This window comes from Pantherophis guttatus, chromosome 2, assembly GCF_059756535.1.
Source record: "Pantherophis guttatus breed Tessera chromosome 2, ASM5975653v1, whole genome shotgun sequence".
NCBI classification, from domain to species: Eukaryota; Metazoa; Chordata; class Lepidosauria; order Squamata; family Colubridae; genus Pantherophis; species Pantherophis guttatus.
The window spans coordinates 251,578,765-251,595,600 of record NC_142064.1 but is presented as its reverse complement, the minus strand read 5'-3'; the positions used below and the strand labels follow the sequence as shown (position 1 = coordinate 251,595,600).

Genomic DNA, 16,836 nt, shown 5'->3' with positions numbered 1-16,836 from the left:
GCCACCCTGGCCATACAAAAATTCTAATGCAGGGTGCACGTGAATGTGACCCTATACAAGTAGTCCTCAATTTACGACCACAATTGAGTTCAAAATGTCTGTTGTTAAGTGAGTTTTGCCCCATTTTACGATCTTACTTGCCGCAGTTGTTAAGCAAATTACTTCAGTTGTTAGTAACCTGGTTGTTAAGTGAATCTGGCTTCCCCTGCTTGTGAGAAGGTCACAAAAAGTCATCACATGACTTTGGGACACAGCAATCATCATAAAGATGAACCAGTTGCTAAGCATCTGACTTTTGATCACATGATCATGGGAATGCTGCAACTGTGAAAAACAGTTATAAATCACATTTTTTACTGCTGTTGTAACTTTGAACAGTTACTCAACGAACTGTTGTAAATCGAGGATTACCTGCATTAGCAGTTTTCGGTTCTTCACATTAACAAAAAGTCAGTTCTCCCTCAAGTCAGTCTCAACTCCTGATGACTATATGGATAGCCCATGTAATTGTTTTGGCAAGTTTATGGAAGAGGTTTACCGCTTTTTTTCTCGGATTTTTCAGTAGCCTCCCATCCAAACACTTATCAATTCCCACCTTTCTTAGCCTGCTTGGGATTAGCCAGAGAGAGAGAGAGAGAGAGAGAGAGAGAGAGAGAGAGAGAGAGATGGAGAGAGAGAGAGATGGAGAGAGAGAGATGGAGAGAGAGAGAGAGAGAGAGAGATGGAGAGAGTGAGAGAGGGGGGAGAGAGTGAAAGAGAGAGGGAGAGAGAGATGGAGAGAGAGAGATGGAGAGAGTAAGAGATGGAGAAAGAGAAATGGAGAGAGTGAGAGAGAGATGGAGAGAGAGGGGGGAGAGTGAAAGAAAGAGAGGGAGAGAGAGATGGGGAGAGAGAGATGGAGAAAGTGAGAGAGATGGAGAGAGTGTGTGAGAGAGAGATGGAGAGAGTGAGCAAGGGAGAGAGAGAGGGAGAGAGATGGAGAGAGAGAGAGAGAGAGAAAGAGAGAGATGGAGCAGAAAAACTAGAACTACTGAGCAAGGGGAATTACTATTATTTGTATACTATTGTAAGATCACCTGCTACAGGAAAAATACCATGCATTGCATGCAAACCTGGCCATAGTTTTATCTGGCTTTTCTTTTTAGATATTAAGTGACTTTTAAGTGATCTTGTTTTGGTGTTGGATTCTTTACTTTGATGCCTTGCTTTGTGTGATGAGTTCTAGCAGGAAGGAGTGATAAAAATTGTAAAAAATAAATTATTCTGAGTAAGGAAAAGACAATCCATTAAGTAACCCATGGTTATAAAATGTATACATTTAAGAAATGAACTCTCCAGAAATCTGTTGAAGTTATTATTGATACTTGAAGAGAAAATTGATAAGCAACTCTTACGTTTCAGAAAACAGCACCTCGAAGAATTACTCCATTTTATAAAATGTAAACTCGCACTCAGGGTCTTGAAGGATTATCTCTATTTCACAAAAATATACCTTTGGGCTTTTTCCAAAATGTGTTCCCTGACCGGGAATCGAACCCGGGCCGCGGCGGTGAGAGCGCCGAATCCTAACCACTAGACCACCAGGGAAGTTAGAAATTGTTCTTCTTAAAGGTCTTATCAGGAAATATTGCCATTTTTAAAAAACCTGTTTTTTAATAGTTTCCTCTTTTATAGCAACGTTCTTCTAAAATTCATTATCTCCTAAATCAGTTCTTTTATACTATAAGTAGGTAACAAAATAGATCTCTAACCAAGGCATTGCCAGTTTAATAAACTCACCAGCTTAACTACTAACACTGTAACCTTATTTCCGGGAATATCACTTTAACCTACAAATTAATGGAAAGAAACGCTTTTTTTCATCCATCCAGGAGATACTTGCTTATTTTTTTTTTTCGGAGGCGGCTACATCCCTTCCCACATGGATCGACTGCGGGGCGGGAGGTGGGGGGGAGGAATGGATCAGGAAAAACTTGGGCCGTCTGGGAACGGCGCTTATCTTTGAAGAAAAAGCTAAATTCCAAATAAGTTCCAAAAGTAAATGTTTTTAGAACCCCCATTTCTCAGTATTATACGTTGAAAGTATTTTAAGACTTGCATTTGTGATTCCCATTTCATACCTCTCCTATATTTTCTATTTCTATTATTATTATTATTAGTATTAGTATTAGTATTAGTATTATTAGTATTATTAGTATTATTAGTATTATTAGTATTAGCCTCAATATGAGAACACCAAAGAGATTGCCAAACAGACCAGCTGAATGGGTCAGTGCCCTCCCTTAGGAGTGGAGGACGCATTGAAACAGGCTTTTATTTTTAATTAAATGTTAAGTCGTTTTGCTCCTATTTATGATCAATCAGCAGTCATCTTTATCTTTCGGCAGGAAGTATAGATTTTCAGTAATTAAGGAAGAAAAAACGAACACATTGAATTAAAGCTGCTAAAAGCCCGATTTATTTGGAAGACATGAATAAAGCCACTCAAATCCTGTTGACCAGAAAACCAATGCTACATTTCCTTTCTCTGTTGGAAGCCCCCTCACGAACATCTTCCACATCTGTTTGTCCAGAGCAGTGGTCTTTCTGCTCAGCTGATTCCATTCAACAATGAGGAGAATTTGCTGGCAATCACCATAAATGTGGTGTTTGTGTTGTCTATGAAGATGATTGAAGATGGGCATCTTGGACAGTGATGGGTTACAGGATTCAGTGGATTTCCTAAGGCAGCAAAATATTTTAAAGTCTCTAGGATATTTTTTAAGATCTTTGGTCTTCTCCCTTTGGCTCCCTGAGGGAGAAGGGCGGATGCTTCTCTAAGCACATTCAGTGCTGGTGGACTCGGCCGAGTGCTTGGCCAATTCCTTTGTCATGGCTTCCTTCAAGGCAGCTTGCACATCTGTGCCGCTGATGTTGGACAGCTCGTTCTTCTGGCTCAAATTCTCCACCTCTGTGGCCACATGGTCATAGACATCGGTCAGCAAAGTCTTCATCAGGCTCCTGGCCTTGGCCTCCATCCGCACTTTGGGCATCTGCCGAAGGACCTTGGCAGCAAAGAGCCTTGGGGAGCAGATCCTCTCTGGACCACTGTCCACTGACTTGGTGGCCGAGGACTGCTTGACCCGACGCTTAGGACGAGCCTGGTGCTTCTTCTGTTTCCTAGGCTGCAGTTTCTTCTGCCTCCGCTTGGCTAGTTTGTGCTTCTTTTGGATTTTCTTTCTCCTTGCATCTCTGACTTTCCTTTTGCCTTGCTGTTTGGCAGCCATTGTTCTTTTCTCTTGAAGCCTCTGCCTGAAATGTCACCAGGCTTTTGCCAGACAAAGTCACTTATAGACAATAACATGCAAATGAGAGATCTGTATGGAGTGTGCTGATTGGGTAGCCTTACCTTCATCGTATCCATGGAGCCATTGTTACAAAGGACAGGATTGTGATCTAATTTTTTTAATCTTCAAGAAATGTAGTTTAACTCTGCCACCATTTCCTGGTTCAAGGATTTCCTGACCATATTTAAATTTTTGCAATGAAAAATTCATTTTTGCCATCTTCACTGAATGCCCTAGTTTTCAGTCCTTCACCCTCAAATCTTGTTCTTATTCCCAAAATTGATTTGATTATCTTTAACCACAAAATACCGTTGTCAGCATTCGGATGCTGCCATAAAAAGACGAGGCTTGACTTTTCACCTACTTATTTCTCTGTAGATAATATCCCCTAGGAGATGGGATGGTGCGGGGAACATTCCTGTGGGATGAGATCAGAAGCTGGGGAGACTGACTTGGAAGATGGCCAATGAGAAGATGAGAATTGGGGAACGGAAAGGGAAGGGTTTGGGAGTCAGAGGGTTAGTATCAGCTACGACGAAGTCGGGGTTAGATCTGTCGTACTCAATAAATGGAATATTTCAGCAAAGATTAATTGTTTGGGAGTGCAATTTATTTGAGATGACATCGAAACCTGACAACCATAGTATTTTGAGTTTATGGCCATCTTTACAACTTGTTTACCATTTTCTTGGCTCACTGCAAATGTAGTCTGCAGTAGCCTAATATTTGGGGTGAATGCTATTTTACCAAATGTCTCTGCTATATTTCAGTGAGCTGTTCAACAGACAACGCATCTTCTTAGAAAGAAAGTAAAGATAAAATCCACAGAAAACAATTTTTCACATGGAAAAATTCCAAGAAAGGTATTTGTTCCCCCTTCATGAGGAACTGAAAATAAGAGATAGAAGCTGCTGTGTTTATTCAGACATATTTAAAATATCATAAAAAGCAATAATTCTAAAAGTTTGAATAACTTCTGTCTGTATTTACTTCAGAACAGGCTTGAGCCCCTCCTGTTCTTCTTTCCAGTTGTTAATTGCTACAAAGAGCAAGTTTCCATACTTCAATTCAGCATTTGAAATGCTAATTTGTAGATGAGCAATAGCTATAATGAGATTCCAAATAACTATGTCAAAGATCTGATCAAGCATTCCATTCTCGATAGAAACTCCAAAAGCATTAGGTAATTTATATGAACGTGTAATTAAAACTTTCATTATACCATCTATAAGGGGCAGCTTTATCACTATCTACACATTAGCTTTCAGGAGAATTTTGGCAAATATTCTGATTGTATCATTTTGAAGTGGTGTACACCCAATCTGTATATCTAGCAAAGCTTTGTTGATGCTAGAAATGATCCCAGTGTCTATTCTAGCTAGTATTGCTTATGTATGTTCCTTTATGTTTCATAACCAAAGCAAAAGAACTACAAGATTTCACATACCTTTATTCCATTTTTCAAGATAATTTTGCTCTTTTGATAGCTATACCATCAACGTGTGATATAATTAGGTTTGTCATTACCATCTGCCTGCCCACGATTCTTAGATTCTATTGATTCTATTGATTCTTAGATTCTTAGATTCTATTGTTTTAATTGAATATTTTAACCTCTAGTGATGACTTCAAGATTTTTAAACTGGAAATGGTGTACAAGATTTTAAACTAGAAATAGTATATGAGACACAATATACACATGAGAGTGATTAAAGCTGCTAAAATCCTGATTTATTGGAAAAGCAAGATACATAATATACGATGTTCCTTTTCTGATCAGAAACCACTGCACAAATAATTGAAATAAGGTTGATTGGTCTGATTCTTCTTTATAGTATGGAATATCTCTAGTACAGATAGAGCAGTCCAACATTTGTTTCATCACCAGGTAGTTCAGTTGATTATGAATATGCACAATGTTGTTTAGCTCATCCCATAAACTCCATTTTCTAAGCTACTGTTAGAAGTGAAGCCGGAAGTTTAGTAAATGGGAGATCACAGGATTTCTTGGATATAATAAGGCAGCAAAATATTTTAATGTTTCTTAGGTCTTTCTTGAAATGATCCTCTTCCTTTTCGCCCCTACGTGGAGCCCTTCCAAGGAGAGGAGAGGGCTATTTCTTCTAAGCACTGCTGATGGGCTCAGCCGTGTGGCTGGCCAGCTCCTTCGTCATGGCTTCCTTCAAAGCAGCCTGCACATCTGTGCAGCTGATGCTGAAGGGCTGGGTTTTCTGGCTCAGGCCCTGCACTTCTGTGGTTACGTGATTGTACACATCTGTTAGTAAGGTTTTGACCAGGCCCCTGGTTTTAGCTTCAATGTAAGACTTGAGCACCTGTCGGACCATCTTGGAGGCAAACAGTTTAGGGGAACTGAATCTCACCACTTTGCTGCTGACAGTGTTAGTGGCATATGCATGCTTGACCCCATGTTCTAGGTGAGAATGGAGTTTCTTCTGATTTCGAGTTCTTCGACTTTGCCGGGTGTACTGATATTTCTTCCTGAGCTGGTTTCTTTTCACAGTTTTGGCCTTTCTTTTCACTTGCTGTTTAGCAGCCATTGTTCTTTTTTTTTCTGTTATTGTTTTGGTCCTACTCTCAGCAAGTCCCTGCCTTCAAATGTCACCAACCCATTGTGAGCGAAGCCATTTATAGGCAACAGTATGCAAATGAAGGAATTAAACTGAAAGTGCTGATTGGACAGTTCAAACCTTTGCTGTAATAAAGCAACCATTATCACTCCAGGTGTGGTTATGATCTGGGCAGTTATGAAGTCTTATGATGTCACAGCTGAGTGGCTCACGGCAATAAATGTTACGGTTCCAACTCTAAGTAAAATTAACACCAAAATTAAAGGTATAAGTCAAGAATTCAATTTTTTTAAACAATCATTCACACTCTCACACTCACATGTATCCAATCAAATATATTCCTCAAATAATCTATCACCATTAGAAATTAATCAATATTTATTATTCCCAGAATTCAGGGCACCTCTATTTTCTGTTTCAGAAATCACTGAAGTCTTAAATACTATTCAAAATGTCTATGGAGATTCTCAGTCATCCAGGTCATGGTTGTCCCAAAGGTGCTTTTTCAAAAAGCATCTGGACTTTCTTTATTTTTCCTTGAAGGCATGAGAGTGCTAATGACCAGATGACTACAAGGAATATGAATCCTTCCTTTCTCTTCAGTCAGAACTGAAGAAGCTTCTTGAAATTTGCATAGCAAATTTCTGTTGCTAGGCAAGACATTTGTTAAGTGAGTTTTGCTCCATTTTACAATCTTCCATGCCACATTTGTTAAGTGAACCACTGCAGTTGTTAAGTTAGCAACATGATGGTTAAGTGAATCTGGCTTCCCCCTTGATTTTGCTTGTCAGAAAGTCACAAAAAATGATCAAGTGACCCAGGGATACTGCAAGCATCATAAATATGAATCAGTTGCCAAGTGTCTGAATTTTGATTATGTGTCCATGGGGATCTGCAACGGTTGCAAGTGTGAAAACAGTCATAAGTCACTTTTTCCAGTGCCATTGTAACTTTGAACAGTCACTAAATGAACTATCCTAAGCCAAGAACTATCTGTACTTCATTATTTAGAACAGAGGTCTTCAAACTTGGCAGCTTTAAGACTTGTGGACTTCAACTCCCAGAATTCATAGCTGGCTGGAGAATTCTGGGAGTTGAAGTCCACAAGTCTTAAAGTTGCCAAGTTTGAAGACCTCTGATTTAGAACAATCAAAAGGAACAATTTCAAGAATGTATATAGGTTATTTTTGCAATTAGAAATACTGGATCCACAGTACAGTTTAAAATAAGCTTGGGAAACTGATCTTGGTAATCCCACACAGGAGACAAATAAGCAAAAGTTATGGAAAGCAGGAGGATTCACGTCAGCTTCAATGCAAGAAATGCAGTGGGAGATTATATAGGCTCCTCTAAAGCTGGCACATATATTTCAAAATTATTCTTCCAAGTGTTGTCCAAAAAGAGGTCATTTTTTTTTTCCACTTGTGCTGATCATGTCATAAAGTTCTAGGTTTTTGGTGTAACATTTCTGGGAAGATAAGTTCTAGTGCTTATTTTTTAAAAAAACACTGAATGCTCCTCTCAGCTAAAGTTACTGCATTTATTTACAGGAATAAATAAAAAAGTTTAAACATAAGAAACCTATTATTTAATCTTATTAGCCAAAATATAATTATGTAACATGACAAACTCTAGGTCACATAACAACTAAGTTGTGGATTAATAAGGTGTCTTTCATGGCTACATTAGAAAAAATTAAAAGTTATATTAATGAGACATCAGAGGCCGGAACAGGAATGTTATCAAACTTTGTATGGTTTATCTTAATAGCAGTAGATTATAATCTTATTCTACATCAGACTGTTGTACAGCTTCCTTGCAATTTTTTACAGAAGTTCTTACAAGCATTTGCGTACATTTTATAGAAAACTCTTTCCTCATATAAATAAAACACACAATAATGTGTTTGAAATCATGGGCTTCACACCATTTTTTAAAATTTTGCTAACTGGACTTTTGACATAATTGAGTAGAAACTGTAAGCAGAGCCAAATGTCATTGAGCAGCAATATCACCAAGCATTTAATACTGTTTTAAAGATGAAAGTATATATCATGTTTATAATTAAATATTAAATTAAATAAATAAATATTATTACATTTAATTATATTAAATCTCTTAATAGGGTTGTTGAGCTTTTCCTTTTTCAATATTTAAAGGATTTTCTTACTAAAACATCTATCTGCGTCTATTTCCATCTTACTATGCGAACAAACAAATGTTCATTTCATATTTAATTTTAATATTTGTTTCACTTTAAAATATATTCTTGAGGAATATATTCCTCATTCTTGAGGAAATATAAATACAAAACTTTAAATACGAATCTGAGGAATCTTCAAACATTATCGTTATTCACTCGTGTTAAAAAAAACTTTTGATAAGTCATCTCATGGATACCGTAATTCTGGTTAAAAGCCGTAAGAATAAACTAAGGTATTATTTCTAAAAGGAGAAAGAGTGATAGGTTTTGTTTTGTTTTTCTTTTCCTTTCTTCGGCTGAAATTGATGCAACTACTACAGCAGTTTTTTAGAAATGTATAGTAAACTATGAAAAGAGCTTTTTAAAAATAGAATAAAAGAGGCTTCTCGTTAAAAAGACAATTTAATTATGAAGAAAAAGACATTCCCTGACCGGGAATCGAACCCGGGCCGCGGCGGTGAGAGCGCCGAATCCTAACCACTAGACCACCAGGGAACCTGGAAAAAGCCTTTTCTTTAGTCCTAACATAGTCCAAATAGGGCATTCTATATTTTCTGATAAATACAATTATTTTCTGTCAAATTACAATGAGACCCAATGAAATGTAGTATTATAATCATTCAGAAATTTTAAATTTGGGGTTTTTTCCCAGCAAGCAGAAATATAACCTGAGGTTCCTTTTCTATGAAACGCTATGATAAAGCATTCAGGAAGAGCTGGCGATTTTCATTTCTAAAATTCAGAGAATCTTAAAAGGAAAAGGGCGAAATGGGGAGCGGAATTCTTTTCTTTGCATTAAAATTCTCTACCCCGCAAAATGCTTCTTCGCTAGCAAAGGGAAATTGAAAGTGGGGAGAAAAAAACACGTGAACGCGTCCATAAAATAACCAGGATGAAAAACGTTTAAAATGTATCGTTCACTTGTTTTCTAGACATATAAGTTTAATACGTCTTTGTTGGACATATAGAAAGAATAAAAGATCCATATAATATAAGAGGGCGAAAAAAAGGGAGTTGTCAGAAGTGGGATTTGAACCCACGCCTCCATTCGGAGACCAGAACACCCAGCACAGGGAAGGAGCGTAAGCCTTGAGTCTGGCGCCTTAGACCACTCGGCCATCCTGACACTCGCTTAATAAGCTTCTGAAAAGAGGCCCTTTATACTTCCATTTCCTTTTGCCAACATACGAACCGAGATTTGATTCTCCAAAGCCATTGTGACACATGGAGATTCCTTCACGTTTCCTCGGAAAATTAATGCGCCAAGGTAAATCTCTCTTAACTATTGAACTCCCGGCAGCCACAAAGCATAACTGCATTACAAATGGAAAAGTAAACATCCAGTCAAGCCGCTAGACCTTTGGACGATGTTTATAATTCCTGGGGCCAAATAGTTCCAGTTCCAACTGGGTTCTTTTTTTTTTGTAAAATTAATTGACTCCTTTTTTAAAATAATCCTTAGTGCTGCTATACATAATAGTGCTTATTATGTATAGTTGGTCGCAGCCGTAATTTGATAGGCTGTAGGGCAAACTCAATGAAAATTCATTTTCATGGCATGACTATTGCGAATTCCTAGTATTATCCTTTGATACAACTGTAAATCAAAATTTTGGGTAACTGATTTGTAGGAAGTTAGCACCCACCCCTTTCCTGGAAGAGTGAAATATTTTAGGAAATATTAAAAAGGCAGAATATTATATTTCCCTGGATGAGAAATATGAGAAGCATATTTTACAGACAAAGCAGCTCCCACCTCCCTGCCCCCCACCCTTTGTCAATGGGCCATTAAGGCCTGGGCCAGTCTACTCTACATAACAAAGATCTGCCTCCTTCAGGCAGAGCCATAGTAGGAATTGCCAAAAATAGGATTAGCCCTCTACACAATAGCAGCAGAAACTCACCACATGTGACCTGGGAAGCACATGTGACCATCAGCCAGCAAGGCCCCCACCCCCTGGGAGTCTGACAACCAATCAGAGTACTCTTTCTGGACCCCAAGAAATGCAGAGCCAGAGAGAGCATAAAAACCCAAGGATTTACTGTATCTGCCCTTTTCTGTTCAGGAACTCAAGCCATGTGATCCTGTCCACCATTAAACCATCTTTCCAAGCAGTCTCCATGTTTCCAGTGTCTGTTTCCCCACTTGGAGCAGAACCCAGAAGGATGTTTCTTCCAACAGATTAAAATAAAAACCCAGAGACAAATCCCCTAAAGAGAGAACACTAAAAAAAAAATCATTCATGCAACTCACTGAATATAGTTGCTAAAATCCTGATTTATTGGAGATACATACATACATATTGTACATAATATGTTCCTTTTCCTTTTTGCAAACACCTCACAAACAATTATTTCAAACATCTATTTAATCACGGCTCATCTTTCTTAGCCTTGAGGTTCTGGTTTACAAGATGAAATTCTCTTAAAAAATACAGGCCATTGTCCTGTCATCACTTTTAACTTCCTTCCTATTGTTTCATAGTAACAATTGTGGAGGTGAAAAGATTTGTGTCTTAGGAAAGGTAGACCGCAGGATTTCTTACACTTAAAAGGGCAGGAAAATATGTTAAAAGTTTCTTGGATATTTTTTAAAGATCTTTGGTCTTCTCCCTTTGGCTCCCTGAGGGAGAATGGAGGATGCTTCTCTAAGCACATTCAGCGCTGATAGGCTCGGCCGAGTGCTTGGCCATTTCCTTTGTCATGGCTTCCTTCAAGGCAGCTTGCACATCTGTGCCGCTGATGTTGGACAGCTCATTCTTCTGGCTCAAATTCTCCACCTCTGTGGCCACATGGTCATAGACATCGGTCAGCAAGGTCTTCATCAGGCTCCTGGCCTTGATCTCCATCCTGACCTTGGGCATCTGCCGAAAGATCTTGGCGGCAAAGAGCCTTGGGGAGCAGATCCTCTCTGGACCACTGTCCACTGACTTGGTGGCCGAGGACTGTTTGACCCGACGCTTAGGACGAGCCTGGTGCTTCTTCTGTTTCCTAGGCTGCAGTTTCTTCTGCTTCCGCTTGGCTAGTTGGTGCTTTTTCTGGATTTTCTTTCTCCTTGCATCTCTGACTTTCCTTTTGCCTTGCTGTTTGGCAGCCATTGTTCTTTTCTCTGGAAGCTCCTGCTTGAAATGTCATCAGATTTTTGAGGCAATGTCACTTATAGACAGCATCATGCAAATACGGCTACACAGGGAGACCTGATTGGTTGGCTATCTTTGCCTTTGTTATAGGTAAACTGTCATTGTTACATTAAAATGGTTATGATCAACAGCTTGCTGGCCACTGCTATCATAACAATATAATGCCATGCAGTTTTACCCCCTTCATCAGCTATCCTAAAATATGTTCTAAGCTACAATATACTTTGCTATTCGTTCATGAATAGGTTGCTACCCTTATGTTTTCTAACTCTCAATCAGGAAGTATTGAATTGGCACTGACACTGGGAAATTACTACAGTATTAGCAGCTTCCTGTTTTCTTCACATTGACAGGTCCTGCCACAATCCAAACCAATTTTTGTCATGTTTTTCAAACCCACGGTGTATGATTTAACTTGGAAATCTGATCTGGGTGCAAGGGCTGAACAGATGTGCTGATTATACAATTGTAACCAATGTAGACACGTGTAAGTGTAATAGAGAATATGAGGTAAATATAGTTATAGCTTCAGAACAAGTTCAAGATCGTGCTGGTATGGAATTTGGATTTAAGAAAGGTAGGATCAATTCAATAAATGGATTGTGATCAAGATGGCCTCTGTCTTAGAGCTGAGGTACCCTCAACAATTTTCCACCCATCCCATAACTGCCCTGAATATAGCTGTTTTTACATGTAACACATGTACTATGTTCATATAAAAGGCAAGGGCCTCACCATCTTGACTTTTTTGAACCCACTGCACACACCCCTGGTTCTCAGTGCAATATACTGAACAATTTGCAAGTCTAAATTTGTTTGTTTCAAGAAGCCACTTAAGACTGTGAACCGATTGTTTCCTAGGAACAGAGAACAATATTATTTCTGAGACACACCAATCATTTCCATTCACACAGGGTTTGAAGGGCTCAAAGCAGTACTGTAGTTACCTAAGTAATCCCATTCCTGTTTCTAAACAAACCCAAATATCCAAGTTATGTTGCAAGTATGAAATCTTCCATTTGGGTAATCATCATCAAACTCACTAGGTGGTGACTAACTAAACCTCCAACTCTCATAACAATTTTCAGAAGGGCTACGTCTACTTTTTTTGTCCTTGCCCTCTAATGTTCAGTGTGCAAGAGGGTTTGGGTTCAAGTCACACTGCAGCCGACATTATGTAAAAGGAAAGAAAACCACATGAGCATTAAATGACCTGATAAAACCCCATTTTATTATACTCCTAAGAATAAGATGTTTCTTTGCCAAAGATTTTTTTTTCCAGTGATGTGAGGAGTTTTCTGCAGGTCTGAAGGTTGTTGGCTCCTGTGCTTACGTGAGATGTTCCTCAAAAAGGAAGAGATTCTCAGTATCTTTAGAGTATTGTCAGGACTTTTCATCAGGTGGAAACTAGATTTTGGAGGCGGGGGCGTTGTTTTGAAGGCTGGCTCACTCTCCCCTCCTCTTGTTTGTAGATGTCACAAGGGCCAACCAAAGGAAACGGGAAGGGGCAGTTCTAATAGCGTCGTGGCTCTTTGCGTATAGTTTGGACCAAATCCATGGCATGCTTTTTGCGCATCACTTTCTTTAATGCATTTTGTAATTCCTTGGAGCCGATGGTACAGCTCTGCTTGACTTTCTTGTTACACTTGGCCTTCTCAGACACGTTGTTGTAGAACTTCCTTATGAAGGAGATCATCTTTCCCTTTGCTTTGGTTGATATGGGTATTTTGTCCCGATGCAGCCGACGCAGGACTTTAGAAATAAACTCATCATAAGGTCGCTTCAGACCTGGCTTTTGAGGCCCACCTAGCTTTCTCACCACCATTGTTCCCTGCTTGCCTTGTTTTCTACGTTGCTTTCTGCACTTTGGCAACAGCTTCCGGTGTGTTCCCTTCCTGCCTCTGGTCTGCTTCTTTCTCCTTGGAAACTGAGTCCTGCGCCTTGGTCTGCGAGCAGCAGCCATTGCCCCAATGTCTCCAAGTTATTTCAGTTTTTTCCACCTGACAAAGCCACTGTGGCTTTGAGCTTTGGTTTCATTTAGTGTCTGGAGCTCCAGTGCTCTTCATCCCACGGATAGTCTGCTGGAGTACTAAGAGTTGCAAGTTCTGATGTAGGAAGGATAGCCAATCAGGTTCCAGCACCTCATAATGTACTTCCTGAGCTTTCTCTTTGACAGGGGCCAACAGAAGACATTGTGACACCTTAGATGCTCATTGGCCCTGGGCAGGATCAAGGTGAAACTCAAGCAGGACCATGACAAATGTTAATCACTGTGGATCAATTTTCAGAGATCATAAAGAAGTGTTAATATTTAGTTTCCAAAGCTCTCCCCTAAGACTAAGTAACCAAATTATGGTATAATGTTTTTAAAAAGACACTTAAGTAGTAAAATATAAATATTAAGTTTCTAAGAGGGTTGTATTTTCTATTTGAACTGAGAATGACTTGCAAGCAGAACACGTTTAATCACTGAACTACAGTATCTTCTTATCCTAAATCTTCTTTCAAAGTTCCTGCTGCAAATTTCATTCTACTTCAGAACTGAACTAGAAATCCAAGTTGCAGACCAATACTTGAAAATAGAATAAAACATGCTTTATTTTACTGAAAAGCAACATTGTTTAATGCTGGTTTCCCAGATTCTAAGACTTCCTGAGCATACTCAATGAAAAAAAAGTGAAATTACTATATTTCTAAATCCATGCAGCTCGGGAAAGATTGAGTGGAAAGATGTTTTCATGAAAATAATATAATACCTGCAGATTCTGCAAAGTTTTTACTTGAACTAAACTTTGTGCGAGCCCCCTCCCACCTTTGTAGTTTAGAAGAGCCGAGAAGACCTGCCTTTTCACTCCGGCCTTTGGTGTGGGAGAGTGAGACCCCTTATTTCATCATGCTTGCCATTTTTTATCTTTACTTTTTTATTTTATTGTACTTTATTTCATTGTAAAATCACTGAGTCATGCAGCATACTCGTTTAATGAATTATTGTTTGTCACACAGTCAGCCAGATATTCAGCCTTTGGAATTTTTGTCCACCTATTGAGTCCTTCCCAAGGACCTGGGATAGGTAGATGTGAATGTTTGATTAAACCAAAAGTATCATCATCACAGGATGTAAGTTCTTCCAAATAAAGCTGCTTTTTGCAATTGACTGATGGTGAACTTGTCAATGCTGATGGTGTCCAAGTGGTGCTCCAGTTCTTTGGGGATTGTACCCAAGGCGCATATTACTATTGTACTTTCTTTGTTTTCTTTTGCCACTGCCATTGTATTTCTATTTGCAAATCTTTGTATTTTGTTATCTCCAATAGTTTATTTTCTCTTTCATTCTGCTCTTTCCAGGTACTGCCACATCCACCATTCAGACTTTTTTGTCTTTCTTATCAACAATTAGTATTATTATGACAGAGAAATGTTTTCACACTTCCAAAAATTATAATGAGCAGCAAAAATCATAATCTTTCCACATCTTGCTTATCATCCATCTGAAATTATGGATCTTGAAAGGGCATTGCTCCATGGCCAGACAGAAAATAAAACTATGGGAAACATCAGTTACTGACAAGTAACATACTAATCTCAATTTATACAACTAAAAAGAAACACAAGGCAGAAAAATTGGAGAAAGATTTGGATTGCAGGAAAAGATATCTGGGCATCTAGCACTGGATCTGTTTCAATAGTCCTTGACAGTTATTTGGTGACCATTCGAAGTTCCTACCTCGGGTCTAGTTAAAACTTGGATTTGAGGTTCCAATGGTCATCCCCTCTCCGGTCATGTGACCAAACTTTAGGCACTTGGCATAATTGCGTTTTACAATGGTTTTGTTGACAATTGGCACTTACTTCTGGTTTTCAATAAAACTGCACCCACAGCAAATCATTGGTTTGCTTAACAACGACTGCAAAAAAAGGTTGTAAAATTGGGTCAGATATGCAGGCTCCATTATGATCATAAGTCGGAATTCTTAAAACTAACACCATGGAAAGAAAGTAATAAAAATGTTCAAACTATGTAGAAAAAAAATCCCTGCCCTTCTAAACGGTACTCTCACCACACATTGAAAACATCTAGTCAAGCTGAATATTTGTACATACCAGCTCTAGTGTATGGCTGAGCATTTCCAGACTGCTAAGACTAGATACGAGAATTGTTTTGTTGCAAATAACATTGTGCAGGATGATGACAAGAGAATACTTAAAAGATCCACAGATAGTCCTGAAGTTACAACCTTTCATTTAGTGACAATTCAAAGTTACAGCAGCACTTGTGACTTCTGACTGGTCCTCACACTTACGACCATAACAGCATCCCCATGGTCACATGATAAAAATCCAGGCATAAGTTCACTATGGTTGCAGCGTTCTGGGTCATTTGATCACTGTTAGCTTCCCAGTCAGCTTCCAACAAGCACAAGTCAATGGGTGAAGCTGGAGTCACTTAATAACTGCATGATTCATTTAAGTGCAGTGATTCACTTAACAACCATGGCAAAAGAGATGGAAAAATCTGTGATTGCACAGTGGCTAGAATGCAGTATTGCAGGTTAATTCTGCCAACTGCCAGCAATTTGATCCTGATCCTCCCAAGGTTGACTCAGCCTTCCATCCTTCCAAGATCAGTAAAATGAGGACCCAGATTGTTGGGGGCAATATGCTGACTCTGTAAACCACTTAGAGAGGGCTGTTAAAGCACTGTGAAGTGGTATATAAATCTAAGTGCTAAAATCAGGCATGACTCATTTAACAACTGCCTTACTTAGCAATGGAAGTTCCGATGCTGGTTGTGGTTGTAAGTTGAGGACTATGATTAAATTTTTTTTTCCTAAATTGCCACTTTTCTTTTTTTTAAAATAATTTTTATTGAACATTTTTAATACAAACAAACAACAAACAAACAACAAACAAAAATAGATATTTACATCTTCTTCTTTTCAACATCTTCGCATCAGTAATCTATATTTATACATTTTCTCTTTCTTATCTTAATTTATCTCTTATATATATATTCCTAGTATATCATATATATATATACATATACATATATATATATTCTCTTAATCTAAATATTTTATTTACATTTAACATAAACAGGTACCTAGTTTCCTTTCCATAATTTATATCTTTCCATTTGTTTCCATATTTCTCCACCTAATTTAACCATTGTTTAGTTTTCTTTTGTCCCCTTTTTTTTTCTTTTTCCCCTTTCTCCTCCAACCATTTATACCATTTCTCCCAAACTAAGTCATAATCTGTTTCATCTTTTTCTTATATCTCTTTTGTGAGCTTATCCATTTCCGCATATTCCATAATTTTTCTAATCACCTTGTCTTCTGATGGTATGTCATTGTTTTTCCAGTTTTGGGCGAAAACTATTCGTGCTGCTGTCAATATGTTTAGATTAAACAGTGAACTAGCTCTTTGAAATGTGAAGTTGTCATACAATTATTTAAATAATGAAAGCAGAGCTTGGTGGATACTGATGGTTACAATTTTCTTTTTTAAAAAAATAAGACCAACATCTTAATTTCAAAAATGGATTCAGTGACTGTATACTTCAAGACATCAACGTTAAC

General features: G+C 38.4%; 2 protein-coding genes and 3 non-coding genes across 5 annotated transcripts; all 5 read right to left on the bottom strand.

Annotated features, from left to right (window-relative positions):
• Positions 1-1,515: 1,515 nt before the first annotated feature.
• TRNAE-CUC (transfer RNA glutamic acid (anticodon CUC)) lies at positions 1,516-1,587 on the bottom strand. The gene has a single exon. It is a non-coding gene; the product is annotated as a tRNA-Glu (tRNA).
• Positions 1,588-2,435: 848 nt separating this feature from the next.
• LOC148115586 (histone H2B-like) lies at positions 2,436-5,950 on the bottom strand. The gene has a single exon (XM_087883870.1). The coding sequence runs from the start codon at positions 3,264-3,266 to the stop codon at positions 2,817-2,819; it is 450 nt and encodes a 149-aa protein (XP_087739996.1). The 5' UTR covers positions 3,267-5,950; the 3' UTR covers positions 2,436-2,816.
• Positions 5,951-8,540: 2,590 nt separating this feature from the next.
• On the bottom strand, positions 8,541-8,612 carry TRNAE-CUC (transfer RNA glutamic acid (anticodon CUC)). The gene has a single exon. It is a non-coding gene; the product is annotated as a tRNA-Glu (tRNA).
• Positions 8,613-9,132: 520 nt separating this feature from the next.
• On the bottom strand, positions 9,133-9,243 carry TRNAL-CAA (transfer RNA leucine (anticodon CAA)). The gene is made up of 2 exons: positions 9,206-9,243; positions 9,133-9,178 (listed from the first exon to the last, which is right to left on the bottom strand). It is a non-coding gene; the product is annotated as a tRNA-Leu (tRNA).
• A 1,132-nt stretch (positions 9,244-10,375) lies between these two features.
• On the bottom strand, positions 10,376-13,160 carry LOC117673937 (histone H2B-like). The gene has a single exon (XM_034431664.3). It carries the CDS (start codon positions 11,213-11,215, stop codon positions 10,766-10,768), a length of 450 nt encoding a protein of 149 aa, XP_034287555.2. The 5' UTR covers positions 11,216-13,160; the 3' UTR covers positions 10,376-10,765.
• Positions 13,161-16,836: the final 3,676 nt, after the last annotated feature.

Coding starts and splice junctions, on each gene's coding strand:
- LOC148115586 (XM_087883870.1), bottom strand. CDS start 3,266: ATGGCTGCCAAACAGCAAGGCAAAAGGAAAGTCAGAGATGCAAGGAGA.
- LOC117673937 (XM_034431664.3), bottom strand. CDS start 11,215: ATGGCTGCCAAACAGCAAGGCAAAAGGAAAGTCAGAGATGCAAGGAGA.